The sequence below is a fragment of the Caloenas nicobarica genome, chromosome 4 (assembly GCF_036013445.1).
Source record: "Caloenas nicobarica isolate bCalNic1 chromosome 4, bCalNic1.hap1, whole genome shotgun sequence".
NCBI classification, from domain to species: domain Eukaryota; kingdom Metazoa; phylum Chordata; class Aves; order Columbiformes; family Columbidae; genus Caloenas; species Caloenas nicobarica.
Window position 1 is genome coordinate 33,843,351 of NC_088248.1, and position 18,789 is coordinate 33,862,139.

The window sequence follows — 18,789 nt, forward strand, 5'->3', positions numbered from 1 at the left end:
CTGCATAATCCTCTGGCCTGGGATGAAAAAAAAGGGTAAGTCAATAGTTGTAGTCTCTTAAGGACTGGCTCCAGATTGCTTAATTTGGGACTTGAACAGAATCCAGCACATGAGTCCCAATCAGCAACGTGCAATGCCTTTTTCTGTGTAGCGCCAGCTGTTCCAGGCAGCTTAAAACACCACGCAACCTGTCTGATTGGCCTGAAATTGTCTAGGCATTAAGAGTTTATGTACAATGCATACTCTGAAATGCCCTAGTCAGATGACATAAGTGACGCAATCAATAAATTTTGCCTAAGTTGGGATTGCGGCTGAAGTTAGGAGACATGTTGGTACCTACGTGTAAAGAGATGCATATAGCTTACTCGTAAGTTTGTGCTGATCTTGCCTGACACGTTAGCAGTTTTGAATTGGTTATAAAAACCACTGGCAGAAGTAGTAACAGTTTCTACTTTTTGCCTGAAAGCATTGTGGTTAAAATACATATCCAGGGAGTTTAGCCCCTTGGCTTAGAGCTCTCCTCAGCGTGACATTCATTGAGTCACATCTCAGGAAACTGCATTAGCTGTAAAGCTAAAAGGTCATACCGCAGCCTGCTTGGACCCTGGTTCACTTCCATGTCACGTGCTTTGCTGTGGCTTTTTTGGGTTTTGTTTTCTTTTTTGCAGCATCTTCCCCTGCAAGTAAATGCACTACACTAACTGCCCCATCTTTTGTTGCCAGTAATCTCAAGTCTTCCAGTAGCCACCAGAATGAGGTACTTGAGGGGTTTGCCACCTTATTTTAGGGAAGAAATACTTGTTTCATCTCAGGCAACGTCCTTCTCCCTGAGACCAACGGGACCCTGTACTGATCATGGATTTTACTTTTTTGTCATGCAAATGGTGTAAGATATGCAGCAAAACAAGAAGGAAGGCAATCTTCATGGCTGCACAGAGGTTGAATAGCGCGTTGTCGCAGAGTAGACAGAGAGAACACCTCTGCTTAGGCAGTTCACGTTGTCACCTGTGACATGCCTGTAAACAGTAGCATTTCCGAGAGCCAAAACTGAAGAAAAACCAGAGTTTTACATGGAAAAATTAATCCAAGAGTAAGTCACTGGCAGGCAGGAGGCTCAGTTTCAGAGCTCTGATTCCCGTTAGAGTAGGACAGCAGCTGGCTGTGGGTTACAGCCAGCATTAAGTTGTCCTGTTACAGTGCAGATGTCAGATGGTCTGTAGTCATTCAGCAAAACCTGCTAGTTAATTGGGCAGAGTTACTTCCTTCAGTGAAAGTGCTGATGAAGGTGATGGTGTGATGATAGTACCTGTGGTATGTGCTAGAATCCCCCCTCCAGGGAGCTGTTGCTGCTAGTGAGCTCTACTGCCAGGCTTGAGTAGCTGTCACTTGACTGAATCGTGCCATAGGGGTGACTTAGCTAGGTTTGTTTCCAAGCTGAAAGTTAATTTCAAGTAATGGGCTTTTGCCACATACAAAATATATTTTTTTCTTAAGCATGCATATGTTAATGTAGGTTATTATTGGTATCTGCTGTGGGGTAGTATAGGATGTATGTGTTTCCCCAGTCATCCACTTACAATACAGATGGAATCCAGGGCCTTCTTGGTCAGTTTATTGCATCTCTCTGTATTGAGTTGTTAAGAAGTGAGGGAAGCTTTCAGAGCTGATGTGACCTGGGAGAAGACACATTGCAACTGACTGAGCATTCAGGAAAGTTCATTGAATGTTGTTGGACCTTGAGGAGGAAACATCCCTCACACTTATCTTAGAGGAAGGCAAAAAGCCTTCCTTGATACCTTCACTAACTGTTGAAGTGGAGTAAAAATCAAAGAGATGACTAAAGAGTAAGTCACCTTAGACACTATTTAGAAGCTGTTCCAAAACAACGGTTATACCTGTATGATGTCCTTCCAGCTACTCTGGCAGGATAAAAAATTCCACCATAAAGATCCTCTACCTTTGGCTTTAAAATAACAGGAAAATCGGAGTCTGTCCTTCCTTTTTCATACTAAGGGACCTGAATAAGTATTGTTTATACCGATGCTGTTCATCTGCTGTCATCCATGATTAGTCTGCTTTTAATGACTTAAGTGTTTGCCAGATTTTAACCGTTTTAAGGGGTGAAATGTCTCTCTTTGCCTTGCTGTATTGTTGGTTTTTGTTTTTTAATGGATCGGGTCTTTTGAGAGTGGAGCTTGGGTAAGCTGAAGTTTGATGCTAGTAGACTCAGTGGTTCAGAGTAGAAAGCTGTGTGTCTACGGTTTACCTCTTCTTCCTTCAAAACAAAGATCACTGAGGAGTAGGTGCAGGATTGTGTCATAAGAGTTGCCTGCTGATGACTTGGATCAGAGTGGGCTGCAGCAAGGACACCGGTTGTCACTGCAGTGGGATGGGCTGCACTGGGTCATCTGCCTCGATGGAAGTGATTTCAGTTTTGGATAGGTGGTTCAAATAAGCTGCATGGAGCTTGTTAGCAAGGCACCCAGTGCTGTTGTTGCCTTAAGACACAACAGATAGATGGTAGGGTCAAAGTACACAAGCGTGGTCCCAAGAGGGTAAAAGCTCCTCAGTTCTAGCCTTGTTCAGTCACAAATACTGCTGGGTAACACGGGGCAGATTATGATGCTTCCTGTATCTGTTTCCTTGGGATAATTACATATGCTAGTCTCTTATCCTACAGTAATGTTCAAGACCAAGAACTGAGAGGTTTTTTGGGTGTCGCTTTTTTTTTTCTATGTCACACCTCAAAATGTTGAATGTTAGTTACATACTTCTTGCCACCACCGTTTCCGTCTCCTCTTCCCTTCAAAAGAAATCTAGAATAACTTGTATAAAAAATTGTTGATTCCATTAAATTCTCTGTATTCACCAGGGTGGGTTGTTTTTTTTTTTGCTTTCCATTATCTGTTTTGTGATTTAAACAGTTTCAAAGACCAGTCTAATGAAGTATAATCTTTACTGATTTGTCATGGGCTTTTCTAGGTGTCCTCCAGCTACCATACTTTCCAAGTTTTGTACACTGTCAGTATTAAAGTTGCTGATCTCTGGTAACACAGCTTGTCTCTTAATCCATTTTTTTTAAATAATGGGGTTATGTTTGAAGCTTCCCAATGATAAGGAATCTGTTCAAACTCCCATGAACTTTTACAAATGTCATTTAAGAGTTCACTGGTTTCTTTGCTTACTTCCTTCAAAAATTTGTGGATTTATGTTACACAAACTATGTTAATCTAACCTTTGCTGATAACCAATTTGGTTGTATGTTCAGCACATTGTTCCCACTAGCACCCAAAAATAATTAATTTCAGAGATGGACTGATTTTAAGTATACAAATGACCTGAACGTCATTGACTTTAATGAGAATGGTGATGTTCACCACCTTTTATTTTTAGGACATTTTTAGAACAAAGTTGCTTTTGCAAGGGGCTGTATCTCCTTAACTCCTCCTTTTTGTGTTCTTTTTGTGTCTCTGGGAGGCTTTATTTGCACAAAGTTCCGGCTTCTTGTGAGAGGGGACTGAGGCAGGTAGCCTTTTTAGGATAATTTTAAGGCTCTCTTTTAATTTTCAGGTACCTTTAGATTTTTCTAAACTTTTAAAAAGTCATTGCTTTTGCTCAAATTCTTTGTAAATAAAATAAAAGCCTTTTAGTCAGGAAAGTAGATATAATCCTAAAAATTCTGCCCTGCCTGACCAGCATCTGCCTCTTAGTATGAGTTATTTGATCACTTTCTGTGTGTTACTCTTGCGAGAATGTGAGGAGGAATATTTTAATTTACAAACATGTCTGCAGTTTTCTGTTTTACTGCTTTTCTTTTTGCTGTGCCTCATAATTTTCTCTTCATTCTCTTTTATTATTGTTCTGTGCTGAAGATCTTGACTTTCATATCTCTTTCTGACTGTAACTTTTCTGTGTATAATTTACTATCAATATGTGAAATTCCCCTTTGTAGGTGTGATTACTTCTGTTTCCTACTGCTCTTCATCTCTTGAGGCTTTTGGCACAGTCTTTTCTTCCTGCTTTGAGAGCCTTCTTACAAATCCAGAGTGCAGGATACATTTACATGTCTTTGTCCATGCTGTGTGTGCTGCTTTAGCCAAACTAGGCTAAAATTAGCAATCATGGGGTTTTTTTCTGAATTTACCTGTTTAATCATAGTCCTCTAATGCTTTCAGCTTCTTTTTTACTTTAACCATTTCTCTTACTGTCCTTTTCCATTCCCTTCCTCACTTCTGTTTGCTGTTAGTATTTGTTGTTACATCTGTGCTCCTTTACCAGGCAATAAAATGCATCCTCTTATTGGCTAAGCAGTTTGTTCAGTGCTTTTCCTTGCGTATCTTTCTGCAGAAACAACCAGATATATTATAACTCTTGATCTGTTTAATTAGTCATAACCATAAAATTCTGCTGTGTTGTCACTCGTTGTATTTATAGGGTTTTTTCAATGTCTTTCATCTTCTAGGCACAACATAGGCTTTCCCATTGTAGAATGTTCCTCTGAAGGAGACTTTATTCTTTCCAAGCCACCAGACACAGGGGGACTAATCTCTTTTGGCACTGTAGCTGAACAGTTGGTGTATGAATTGGGCAATCCTCAGCGCTATCTTTTACCAGATGTCACATGTGACTTTTCCGAAGTTTCCATCACTGAAATTCCAGGTTAGTTCTTGTTAAGAGATCTGTGTTAATGAACAGAGTTATCCGACTTACACAGCTACTTTAATTTCCATGTTTTCTTTGCATATTTCTTGTTAAATCACTTCCTTATTGTGTAATACTATAGTAAACATTTTTTTCAAGGACTATTGTTAGAAAATCCTTTAGAAATTTTAATCATACTCTTATTTATGATGATGACTGACTAATTCAAATCTTTGATCACTACTCCTTTTTCTTTCTAATGCACGCTTTGCACCTACCAGGTCTTTAAACCATATTCTGTGTGAGTAACATAGAGACAGCTCCACTATGATTTCAGTATTTTTTTTAAACTGCAGCTCAGTTTCTTTGCTCAAAAAAAATCCAACTTGTTTACGTGTTTTCTCATATGGCATCTGAAAAGTTAGTAACAATGGAAAGCTGTGTCTTTCAAAGCACTGCTTGCTAATGGTGTTTTTCATAGACATTTAGGTGGATCATCCTAAGTGGTAGAAGTGTGCTTAGGTTCAGGATTTCCACCAGAGAATCTCTGAAAAAGTCCATTTGCTATCCTCAAAACTCTCAACAGCCAGTAGACTAAAGATGAGTATAATGTATGTTCTGGATTTAGCTTTAAAAGCAAAACAAGAAATCCCAGGTTTAACAGATTTGAAGATTTGTAGGTTGGATAAGACCACTTGAAAAAAATGTTTAGCTGCAGTCATTTGAAATTTGTTTTTTACTGCATCTGTGTTAGATATCCTTTTTCATTCTAATGGAACTTATCTGTGACAGTATGCTATGTTTTTATAAAACTTAGAACAATTGAAAGCTCAAAATAAAAACTTACTGTGTTAAAACTCAAAACACTATAGCATCAAAAATATGTTGCTTCAATAATAAAAGTACCGTAAAATTGTACAGTGAACCTTCCGCTCATGCAGCATAACCAAATGGCAGTCTGATAAGGCCAGCTTGCTGCTCTTAGCCACTAGTAGTTTTGGTTTGCTTCTTTTTTTTTTTTAAAAAAAAAAAAAGAAAAAAAGGAAGCCCTAACCTTCCTATGAACTTTTAGCTTGCAAATGACCTGATATGACATGTTTGAACTTAAAATGAACTTTCACATGAACTTTCAGTTAGCCCTTTTAGAAATATAACAGATGGAAAATGGGCAGATTTCTTAAATATTTTTGGTTTGAAGTGCTTTGACACGTACACCAGTAAAAACAGGCAAGCTATCTGTTTTTGCTGTTTACATTGCAGATTTTATTGTCCTGCTGGATTACTGGCAGTGTGTGAACTGAGAGGTGCTTCTGTTTTCTTTTTGTCAACGGATGCTATGCATTTTGTTTTGCAGGGCTTTTTCTTTCTATTACTCCTTCACCTGGAACATGAAACTCTTCCACATCTTCACCCTGACTGTAGGGATATTGTTCTGTATTGAGAGAGTTAAAGTAACCTTTTCTCAATCTTGCGGAAAGGGAGTGATGATATTTGAGTGATGTGTGAAGTTTCTGCTAGTCACATTCACTTTTTCAGATATGTTCTGATTTAATCTCTTCACAGTATTTGTGTAAAGCTTTGAACTGCTTCCTAAATATTTGCAAGCACAGGTTAGGTACAGGCAAGCTATAGTGTAGTCCTGCTTGTCTGTCATGAGGTGTTGATCCTGCACTGCCAGTTTTCAAGGAGTTGCATCTCTTGATTTTTCTCCAGTTTAAGCTTGAACCTGATGGCATGGCAGCAGTTTTCTCCAGTTTCTTTTTGGCATTAGTATTCCTAACACAACATGGTAGTTGCACTGGAACATACATTCAGACTGTTCTGTTTCCCTTATTGACAAGAAGGCTAAAATTAAGTTAGCCCTTCACTTACTAAGCAATCGGCAAATAAGCTCTCACTGGTTCTCACCCTTCTGGTTGTGTTTCTTTGGCAAGTGAAGGCCTGCAGCCCGCTCCAGCCCGCTGCACTAAATTGTGCACTCTGTGTATGTGCAATAAGCGGCTGTTAAGTCGAAAATAACTCTTGAGTCTCGAGTCCTAAGGCTGCTTTCTGTGTTAAGTGTTTTTAAGTACATGAATAAACATTTCAAGCCTTCTATTAAAAGGCTCATTGAAGTCATAAATTTGGTCACCAATTTGCTGTGTGTGTTGCTGAGGCAGGGAGGACTGTTTCATGAAAGGTTCTCCTTTATGTGACAGTCCAGCTATCAATGATTTGCTTTTTAATTAAGTGCATTTGATTAATATGTATCACAAAAGAATGTCTTTGAAGTTATACTGAAGAAGCTTAAGTATTGATTTTTAACCACTATAGGTTTTGATGGTGGGGCGGTGAAAGTTCATGGAGCAAAAGGATCACCTCCATCAATGTTTTATAAGGTATTATTTCTTTCTGTGGAGTGTACGGTATTTTTGATTTACAAAACTTTATATTTTGGAGAAAATACTAATTATTTTCTGTCAAAACTGTTACCACTTTAGAATCCTCATCCTCACTGCACCAAGAGTAAAAGAAAGATGGGAAAAAGAAAAAAAGACAAACCTTATTTGATACATAAAAACATGTTAATTTGTGTAACAGGCTTATCCACAAACCTCCAGAGAAAGCTGGGATGGTTCTTTTATAGTATAGTAATAATAATAATAATAATAATTTTCAAGACATCTTAGCTCACTAACAGCTTTATACTCATTGATTTTTATACTGACCTGTTAATTTTCTTCAATTTCATTGTGAAATTTATCTGCCAACTAGTTTTCAAAAGGGAGCTAATCAGTAACTGCATCTGTCAAGAGAGCCACTAAGAATGAGACAGATAGTCTCCCGAAATATTCTGTTGAAGGAAACCCACACTTCTAGTTAAATCATGAAGTTTTATGTTTGTTACTATGGTCTTCTAGTGATCTTCATTGCCTGAGTGGGTGCCAAGGTAATACAGTTCTGGTAAAGTACCAGTAGTGCTGGATCCTTTTCTTGTTTAAATTAGTGGCAAAACTGACTTTTACAGAAGCAAGGTCAAGATCAGAAATTAACCGCTTAGCACAACCATATCAAAAGTGAGTTAACCTAAGCAGGGAATTGTGCTAATATTTCTGTTCAAATAGAATAATGTATGCCTGAGCATAATTTTTCCTTGAAACTTTTCACTGCATTTAAAAGTATTTCTGACATTTTTAAAACCAGTTTTATGTAAGATAGACCTTCAGTTTTTAAAAGACACAGTATTTCAAAGAAATAATAAGATCATCAAAGCAGGCTTGGTTTTGGTGAGTTGTAAAGTCAGACTAGAAGAGCTCTCTAAAGGCTCCGTTATTGAAGCATACTGACAAAGCATTTTTAGAATTGAGTAGTATACCACAGGTCACTTTTCTCATACACTTAGTAAGTTTTTCACTTCTGTCAGCTTTCTAGAAATTGGGTTCATATCAGCTTCATGAAAAAGGGGTTTGATATTTTAAAAGTATTGTGGGAGTGTAATCTGAACATAATGGTTTCTGAACTTTCATCTAATATAATGAAGCTTTGGGGTTTTTTTCTTTTTTGATAGGTAGCCTGCAATTTCAGTGTAATATTGTCTTATCAGCTTTTGCTTTTCTGCATAATTTTAATTATTAGTTCAAGAGTTCACGTTACATAATGCTGGAACAACAAATTTCCTTTAAGTGATGTGTCTGCATTATCTGCATCTGGGAATAACTCCATCTTTTTAATCTGAAAATACATTTTTGTTGTGTTTGGAACAAAAACAAGAGTCTTAAAACATAAATTATAAGCACATATCTAAGTTTAGTTTTAAAAATCAGGTTTACAGTGTCATTGTATAACTGACAGAGAAGTCAATTGAGAATTAAATCCTAAAAATGACATAAAATGAGTGTACTTCTGTACAAGACATCAAATTCCATCAATCAAGTGATTGCTATGCTACTGCTCTTCTTATTGCTATAGTAAACAGTGGAATTTGATACGGGCAAATACAGAAGGCAGTGAGTGTACAAAGCAGGAAATACTTTTTCTTCTTTGGTCCTAGTGTATGATTTGAAGCAGAATAAGTTTTGCTGCTTCTCAGCAACTTTCTGTAACTGTTCGGTTCAGTAGCCTTGTCCTCCTGCAGTTTTTTCTCTTTCCATACGTCTGTAAATCTAAAGTAAATAACTGAGATTTGAGATTTTCAGTTGACAAACCATGAAATGGAATTAACAAAGCAGAATGAGAGCTTGTCTTTTACATAGCAGTACAATAAAAATAAGTTTTAATTTATTTCTTATTTATTTATTATTATGTCTTAAGTAGGACATTTGGAGTGCATGCATTTAGGCCACTTTTAAAAATATATCTTATGTAGTTTAGATATATCTAGTAGAGCTTTTCTGCCACTTATAGCCACGCATAATTGTAATTACTTTTACTATATTAGAGCACTGTTAAGTAGCTGTAGCACTGGAAGTCTAGTAAAATCCTTACTAAATGTTTGCAACGTATAGCATGTTCTTTTGTGTATGTGCGTGTGTGTATGTGACACATTTTCACATTCACTTTAGTACTTGTGGGAAAGTTATGTCTGATCTATTTTGCTGTGACAGATCATGTGGCATCCAAATGTGTCCTATGTACCAAAATCAAAAACTACAGGAGAATTTAAGGATGACAATAAGAAGTGATTGGGAGTTTCACAGTTTTGCAGATTTGAATATTCCTCCAATAGAATTTTGAATTTTAAATAAGGGAGTAAATTTTGATGATGATGGTTTCTTGCTATTCTGCTTAATATATGGATAATGATCGTCAGAGAGCATTTATAGCATATCAGTACTGAATCCCATGTAATTTCATAATCCCTTTATTGTTAGGTAAATGCCACTTACCTTGATGGCTTCAGAGCTACTGCTGTCTGTCCAGTGGGAGGTCCAAAGGCAGTACAGAAAGGAAAACGCACTGCGGAAAGTATTCTGCAAAGGTTAGTATTTGAGTCAGAGAAGGGGTTTTGGCTTTTTGTTTTCAGAGATGATGAAAATAGAACTCTGACATACGATGGCAACCACTTTAACCTTGTAAGAACTCTTGAAGATTTCAATGTTCCAACTGGGAGGACATTTCAAGACTTGAATAGTCTATTTAGGACCTGTTTTCAACATACAACTACACTTCAGATACATTTTACAGAGCAAGAAAGGTCTCAAATATTGTTGAAAATAGGTGGCTGGATAGCGAAGAGAAACCCAAATTGATGAGGGAAATGCTGTGATTCAGATTAAAATTTATTAGGTGCCAGAGGGAAACCCATGTGAAACTACTTTTCACTGATTTTTTTCAAAGAACTTCTTTTTGTCAAAAATCTTGATGCTATGGAATGTAGGCAGTTTACCAGGTTTGTATTTTGAACAAAATTATCTTAGCACCTTATAAAATGTGACTAATGATTTTATTTGCTAAAACAATTTTACAATTGTAAGACAGACTGATAAACCTTTAGTCGTATTGCCATGCTAGTATATTTGGGCAAGGCGAGATTCCTCTTAAATGTAATTCTGTATCTTCACAGAAGTCTGAGAATTTCCTCTAGTAGCCCCAGTCTTTCTAGTTGTGATATCTCTCTCTTTGCGCCACATGTTAGATATAACTTCCCACCACCCTCTATCCTGTTATAGACCCATGCAGCAAGTACACTGGGATGGACACCTGTCAGAAATGCAAGGTTTGCTGTGGACTTAGTGACTTATTGCTCCTGTGCCCAAGTACAGCACGGTGGTGAAGGAGGAACTGTGTGACTTCCCTCAAGAGACAGAGCAGATGAGAGCAGGCTGATACAGGATGTGTAATTTAGCTATGGAATCCCTTTCTTCAGAGTGGTGCAAATGCTAAAAGCGTGTGTGTCTAAGAGCTAGTGAGAAAATCAATGAAGAATAAAATCCTTCAAAAGCTGTTAAATACAAAGACTCAAAAGTTCCCAAAAAGCAGTCTTCTTGGAAGCTCGGTGATTATTTTGTAGAAAAAATAGAATAGTATACTTTCCTGTTCATGTTTGCTTTTGGACATTATTTCAGACTGGACTACGTGTATCTTGTGTCTGATTGAAACAGCTTGTGGTGCTGCTGCCTCTGTGACCACTAGAAAATTAATTCAGCCTGCTTACTGTGCTGTCCTGAGTAATCCTCAGAGGAGGAGGGCTGATGGGAGACAGCCAGAAGCTGGTTAACTGGCTTGATAAGTGGGCTCTAGCCCATGAAGCACACCTGGAGCAGCTGTGGCTGGTTATGTGCATTAAAAATCACGATATGCAGTATTGCCCATCAATATATTCTCCATCTCAAACGCAGTCTTAAACAGCTTAGTATGTGGAATTGTTTATTCTGCACGTTCAAAAGCTTCGTGTATGTCAACCCAGCTGTAGAATAAGAGCTAAGGTATTCTGGTCACTGTCAGAGAGTGCTCTACCAGCAACCACAGCTCTTTAGGAAGCTCTGACTTCAGTCTTCCCACCAATTCCTGTTGCAAGAGAATGTCTTTCAGGTTGCCAGCTTCTAGTCCGTTCTAGATTAAATACTGCCCAGTAGTCTAATGGCAACGAGTACAGAATAAGGTGCACAAATTTAAGGTGCTTCAATTGTACAGGTCAGATTAGTTGGCAGCCTAAGACATTAAGCAGCTTTGGCAGCTTGTAATACGACTTTTTTCACTTCTATCTTGCATGCTTCTCTATCATTTGTTTAGTCATTTTTGAAAGCAAGAGAGATCTAGCAGTATGTGTGGGAAGAAGTCTTGAATAGTGTTTGGTGTCCTTTTATTTTTGGTGGTTCTCTGTGTTACCAAGGTGCATGAAAGGGCTAAAAATTAACCACAGAATGTATTTTGAACTCTAGTCTATCTAACTGTAATGTTTGTAGATAGAAGGTACCGTGTCTGTAATAAGTTATTTTATCTATCATGTATCTGTCTTTCTGTGGTCATCAAAATAAAGATGGCCTCGTTTGTTATGTGGACCACCTTCGTCTCTTAAAAATTAGAAAACTACATTTTGTATTTAAGTCGTGTACACAGCCTCATTTTTCAGGTACCATGCTAATATTTATGATGATAATGTATTACTAGTGTCTTCAAAATGTTGCATCAATGCAAAATATTCTTCTCATCCTAACATAGTTCCAATGTTTCAAATGATAAAATCTGTTATACAGCTAGAAGGCTGCCAGATGAAGATTATTGGGAAACCAGTTTAGGTGCTTCAGAATTTAACTTTTCCAATCCGCAACGTATTAATAAGTTGGAATATGGTTAACGATCAGGTTCTTTTAAAACATTTTTCTAACTTTTTTATTGTGATTTTTTTTTTTTTTTTTTTAAATTTTGGATTTCATATTATTTTTAGAAAAACTATAGTGGTCATTTTCAGTTTTAGTGCTTGAGAGTTGGGCTATTTTCTAAGAGTTGTTGCAAACAGTCCATTTAATCCCAATTTAATATTTGTCAAAAAAAGTATCAATTCCTGGATCTCTTAAAACAGTATGTGTTTTTGTGGTGTTTAACAAGAAGTTAATGTTCATCCCTATTATTAATCATGATTGGACAAACTCAACACTCTTGACACAATGTGGTTTTTGTGGAAATATCCTTAAAGAAAAAGTTTGAGGGATTTCAGTGCCAGACTGGAAAGGCACAAGAAATGAAGAAATGTTCTCTTTAAAAACTTTATCTATTTTTTGGCATTTGAGTCATATGTTCACTAATTCCAAATAAATACCTTTCGGGGTTGAATAAAAGTTCCTTCTTCGTTTCGATTTTTCTTCATTGGTTCCTGTGATGTAATTGAGGTAGTTTCATGTACTTGTTGGTAGTTCATAATGCCTTACAGCAGACACAGAATTAAGAGCTGAATTAAAAGTATGAAAACCAGGAAGACTGCATATCCTGTAATTACGTTTCAAGCTGTTTTTGCTTTAAAGATAAAAGTAAGAGCTAGAATCCATTTATTTGTCTTTGCCTGTCATCTTTCAAATAATTGGAGTAAACAAAAGGCTCAGTTTGAAACTTAGGGTAAATTCAGAGGCATAACTTCGTTTTCAGTGATTACTTGATTTGTAGTATTCAGATATATTTGTTTAGTGTAAAGTATTCATAGTCCAGTTTACATGAAAGAGCTAACTCTTGTGGGCCACACAAGGCTATTTCAGATAATCATTTTGAGGCAGTTTACTAATTAAAAAAAAAATCATTTGTTGCAGGACTCGTCTTATTTTCAGTCAGCTTGGGTATGAAGATTACAGTGCAGTTAACATACAGGTTTTAGGGTCTGAAGATACATATGGACCTCATGCTAGAAGGAGTATAGATGGTGTAAGTATTCAGTGGAGTGTTCTTAAACTTTTACTGACCTCTTTTAATCTCTCCATATTGTTATCTTTTCCAAAACTTTAAAGGAAGTCGCTATCATCTTGGGAATTTCACCCTATCATCTTGCAAAGAATTCAGTGTCACTACTTACTGTACAAAATTAATACTGACAAGGTCTTTGCAGTGTTGGGTCTTCTAGAAGCACTGATAGGAAATCTTAAAAAAATGTTGTTGTAGTGTGTTCTGATGTTGCTCATCTAAATAAATATGTTCTTAGAAAAGTTCTTACGATGTAGACTTAAATTGCATTAGATGTAACTCTAAAAGGCCCCATTATGAAGATTGCAGAGTCGTGAGACAGCAGAATTATTGTTGCCTGTGCAAGGTTAAAACTGTCTGAATACTGTTTGTCAAACAATCTTGAACTATATATAATTATGCATTGTATTTTGTGACTTAATATATTTGTATGTAAGAATATGAATGATGACCATAGCCACTGCAGCTGTGATAACCATGGTCTGTTTTCCTAGTCTAGAATATGAAAGTCTATTTTTAAAGGAAAAAGACTGTAAATCTTGTCCTCAATTACATGCACTTTAAATATTTAGACAGTTTAGTTTGTTCCAAAACAGTAGCATCTAGTTCTTCTTTGTCAGTGGCAGTCTTGAAAAAGTCTTAAGGTACACATGGCAAAACTCAGCTCTGAGTTGAATCTTAGGAGTGTCAACACTTAAAAAAGCCCACAATTATTATATATAAGAAACAAGAACGTGATGTGGAGGAAGACAGCTAGCTTATTACTATAGAAGTTAAGTGTTCTTAAAAATTGGGCAAGTTATATCTGCAGCTGTTCATTTTAGTGCTTGAGCTTCAGTTTCTTTCTGCACAGCAGCAAGAGTTGCTTCTTGAGGAACCAGCTTTATAATTTGGTCTTTTTCCTTTTAGGACCACGAACCCTGCAATGTTAATTGTGTTATTGAGGTTGCAGAATCAAAATTTTGAAACATAGGAACAGATGTTCCAGATGCTGAGCTTGTCTGTGTTCTCTTCATACCAGCTCCTTATGATTATGTATTGTAATACATTCTTTAATTGAATTGTTACATAGAAAGTTTTCTTTCTTACTGTATAGAGTGAATAATGGTTTGAAAAAGAAAGTTCCTCCTTCCTTATTGTTCGGTTTGCCTCGCTTATGGTACATAACATTTTCCAAATGAAATTGAGTGTTTGTAATATTTTCCATATTTCCAGCCTCAACTCCTTATATTAAAAGTAAATAAAGTGTTATCTCCATTGTACGTGCTTCCCATACATGCCTGAAATAGGATGTGAGAGCTGTGGCTGAAATACAGGAAATCGCTCTGTTGCCTTTCCCCTTCACCTGGTTCCTCCAGCAGTTCTGAAGACACTAACAAAGGAGTGTTCACCTGGATAACAGCTATAGTAGCTTGAGAAAAAGGAGTGGGGAGTGGAGTTTGCTTTTCCTTTTAAAATACAAAGTCATAGAATCTTAAGGAAAACATCTGCCCATTGGGGCTTCAGGTAGGAATAATGTAGTCTCTTAAATGCTCTTTCATGCTGTGTCATTCCATACAAAATTATAATAGGCAAGGTTGGTTGGGTTGCAAATAAGTGTTCAAAACCAGAGCCATGTTATGGCAGTATATTAACAGGCAAGGAAAACAGTTCCTGTTCTGAAGATCCTACCATCTAAATTTAAAAATGAGAAGCAAATAGGTATATGAGTACCGAGACAAGTTGAACAATATTTGGAGCTCAGTGTAGATGTTTGGCGTGGCTGGACTAATTCTCACACAGGTCTGTCAGACTCTGTGCAAGTATTTGCTGTAACAATGGTGAGATTACTGCATATCCCAGTCTGAGCTGCTGTGTGGACTATTGATTGTTCTGACAACACAAGGTATCCTTGCGAAATCAAGAAATGCTTGCCTCCTTTCCTTTCTCAGTCTTCCCCACCTGTTTACGTGGTGGTTGCTTGCCCCTCTGGTCGCTTGCTTTGTCAGCAGCAGCCCAGCACGAGCAAGAAAGAGACCTGAATCAGCACTGAGGAGCCTTAGTGGTGTTCAGTTTTTGATAACTCGTGCTATGTGATTTTCTGTTGAGGGGGAAAGAAGAGGTTTTGACAGTATCACAGCGCCAATGAGTTCATGGCATAGAAATAACTGGATGTGTTTCATGTGGAAGGTATCTATTAATAGTACATCAGATTAGAGTTTGCCATGTAAAAACTGTATGTGCTGTCTCTGTTAGTTTTCTGCTAACCCTTTGTTAACCAATTTAGAACACATTATTAAGACTTGATGAAGTAGATCTTTGTTATTTTTTGTTTTAATTGTGATACTGTAAGATAAATTCCTTTCAAGTAGTCTATATACCCCTTTTAACACTGGATTCACCCACTTAGAACAGAATTCAGCTTATTTTCATAGACCATTGTATCTCGCATTTGTGGGCAAGGAGGTAAACCTAGAACTTGAATGGAGTGTTGAAGGCACGGTACAGTTCAGAAGCAGGAAACACGTGTCAGTGCATAAGTATGTTTTCTGCAAGGATATATCCTATTAATCATGGTTGCGTATTTTCTGTATAGCAACAATTTCTATAACAATCTAGTGAAACTTTTTTTAAATTGGAAAATTGATTGGTTTCTTATTTATATTGTCTGGATCAGGACATCTGTTTCTGTATTCATAGGAGGAAATTTCTATCATTTCAGTGGTACATGATCCGATGGAGAACTATAACCTCTCCTACCTTGGCTCTGCTAAACTTTTATTTTAGGGTTTGCCTACGTGGGTATTGAGAGAAATTAATAAAAATGTGAATCAAGTTTGCAGGGTTTCCTACATGATAGTGTTGTGACAGGTGTTTTCCAGGCTGGAAGCATGGAGACTGAGGAATGAACTGTGTGTTTCTCCCAGGGAGTATGTCTACATACATGTCAACATGTAGTTGAGAAAGATGAAAGCAATTATATTTACCATTAGAGTATCTCAGAGTACCTCTGTGTGGATATGCCTCTAGAATAGGAAGTAGAGAAAAATAATCTTTCAACTTCATGAATATTTAGGACTTAGGTTTAAGCATACTAAACTAAGAAAGTCCTGTATCATTGGATTTTAGCTGATCACCAGCTGTAAAGTCAAGATGTTTTCCTCCCTTGGTAAAAGCTGGCATAAGCGAGCTTGTTTGTGTTGGGGTTTTGGTGTGGTTTTGGGTTGGAATAGAGGATTTAGTAGTCCATTAACATAATGGTCTCTTTGGGATATTCCTTTAGTATCCAGGATGCTTAGTGCAGTGTATTACAACTTTATTATAAACACTATTTCAGCAGCTGCCACTAGGAAATACAACCATGTTCCTACATTGCTGAAGTTACTTAAATTCCTGAAATTGACTTGAGATTTTCAAATGTTGACATGTTCACTAGTGTTGCTTTTGGAAAAAATGTACTGTATACACACATGAAAGTGATACTAATACACAAGACATCAGTATTTCAGAAGCTAATATTCAGTTTGCTGGTTTATGTAATGTTTTTAAAGAATGCAGCTTTATAGAAATGTGAGCAATTCAAGTAAGTAGCACTAGAGTTAGGAGATGCATTAAAAGATGGGCAATTTAGGAGTTCAAATCCAGCATGTACTTTCTCAGGTTATTGGGGGGGGGGGCAGAATATTTTTTAAAGTTTTAACTGTTTAGTCAAGTCTTACAGTTGGGGGGGATGACAGTGTGTTTTGTTATGATACTGTTACATTTACTAGAATTATTATGAGTAAATTGAAATTTTGTTAGGTATAATAGTCAAGTATTTTTCACTGCCAGCTGTGTAGGTTGGTAGTTGCTTCAAGTAATTTTAGAATTGTTTTTTACATGACTTCTAGTTCTTGAAATCAAGGACACCCATTCAACTTTGGGTAGTAAATGAACATCAAAACATACAGCAAGAAGGATGAGATGTGATTTTGTTTGGTCACAACTTTTTTTTTTCATCTAACAACTGCCTGCATGTAATAACAACTCTTCTATTCCTACCTCTTAGAGGAAAGATGATGTTTGCGTGAAGAAACATTCCCCTGTCTTTTTCATTGTTAAGTCATGAAACATTTGGTGCTGTGTAGGATGATGCTGTTCCTTAGCTCCTTAGGAGGGAGGACTTAAAGGAGTCGTGGCTCTATTAATTTGAGGACAACAACATGTCCCCTCTGCTCCATACTTCAACCTCTGCATTTTGAAGTTGGGGATGTTGAATTCTAGCAGCATCTGTAACCTTCCCATCTGCTGAGTATTTAATCTCTGATGCTTTCAGAAATACCACTGTTTTCTGTGTGTGTGAAGAAATAGGCTTTTTGCTAAAATCTGTTAAGAGTGCTAGAATAGGAGGAAAAACATTTTAAATAAATTTCTTCATCATTTTGTGAACAATTGGGAAGCTATTAAATGCTTCAGAAATAATAATATGTAAGGAAAAAAGTTGGAATAAATTAAAAATGGGTTATTTAGTCATGTATATTCACTTCCTGGTAAAGCAAATGTCCGGCATAGATTCAGAAGGATGTGGATCTTCCAAAATCCAGTTGTTCCTTTTTTCCAGGACAATGCCCTATTCGCTATCCTAAGTAGCTGTATATTCAGTTTTCCTTTTTTACATTTTTAGTAAAGCTACCAAATCTACAAGAATTCTTTAGATGGGGCATTTAGAGAATTGTGAAGTCTTCTGAGCTCTGTAGAGTGACAAAACCCAAACAAACAAATAAAAAGAACAACAACAAAACAAACAAAACCCCAAACCGAAACAAACAAAAACCACAAAAAAACCCAACCAAACAAACAAAAAACCAACAAACCAAACAAAAAAACCACCACTTCAAGCTTTGGTATGTTTTCCTGCTATCATGAAATATATCCTTTCCTGTTCACATAAAAAAGGACATCAACACTAGAAGAAATCCCCTAGTATTATCTTATACTCAAACTCCTTTTTTTTTTTTTAAATTTCACATTGATTTAAGTAAGCCAAGAGCAGCATCTGTTCCTTCTTGGGTGAAGCTTTAGAGGGGTTTCTGCTCTCTTTTCTGGAAACGTGGTGGCTTTTACAAGTTCCCTTCTCCCATTTAACTCCCAGGGTTTAGGTTTGAATTATTGTCTGTGAGCAGATCTGCTTACTTCTTGACAAGAGAAGTACACCTGGATCTCTAAATTGACCCCGAAGTATTCTCAGTGCACTTAAAATAAGAGGAAAGTTTGTTTGCCAGTTCCACTGAGAATGAAGCCAAATATTTATTTTTGTATGAAGTACTATTACTTACAGTACTTGATTCATTGAGTATGCTGGAGAAGAAGCAGTGTCCTAGCAGTCTGAAATATCCAATAGTTGAGTTCATGGTAGCAAAAAAAATATATATATATATTGAAACATTAACAGAAAGTTATAGATGCTGGATGAAAACTCACCGAATGGAAATTGTAGTTTGTAGCAGTGAGCACTAAACATTTCCATTAGAATTAACTTGAATGCTGAACTACAGTTATTTTTCACTTTGGCATATTTAGCTGATGGTCTGCATCTAAGCTAATTTAATTCCTTCTTCTTTGAAGCAGGGTCCTCGGGAAGCTGTTATTTGGCTTGCTGTACACCATAAGCAAAAAGAAGCTGTAGAAATCTTCTCTAGAGAGATTGCATCAGCTGGAACTGGCATGGGTAAATATTCACATCATCTCCTAAGAATTTTAAAGTTACATTTTTTTTTTCCCTGAGCATGACTAGCACCCAAAGACTTAGTTCTGTTCAGTTTC

At 36.8% G+C, this 18,789-nt stretch overlaps 1 protein-coding gene across 4 annotated transcripts in view; it reads left to right on the plus strand.

Moving 5' to 3' along the window:
* The window catches only part of LOC135988318 (uncharacterized), a 60,290-nt gene that overhangs the window by 13,239 nt on the left and 28,262 nt on the right, over positions 1 to 18,789 (plus strand). For 3 of the 4 annotated variants that reach the window (XM_065634205.1, XM_065634207.1, XM_065634208.1), the window contains exons 9-13: positions 4,463 to 4,659; positions 6,955 to 7,019; positions 9,492 to 9,598; positions 12,861 to 12,972; positions 18,592 to 18,694. In XM_065634205.1, coding sequence (XP_065490277.1) covers positions 4,463 to 4,659; positions 6,955 to 7,019; positions 9,492 to 9,598; positions 12,861 to 12,972; positions 18,592 to 18,694 — 584 coding nt within the window. The remainder of the gene's footprint in view (positions 1 to 4,462; positions 4,660 to 6,954; positions 7,020 to 9,491; positions 9,599 to 12,860; positions 12,973 to 18,591; positions 18,695 to 18,789) is intronic. The other variant, XM_065634206.1, reaches the window with a different exon arrangement.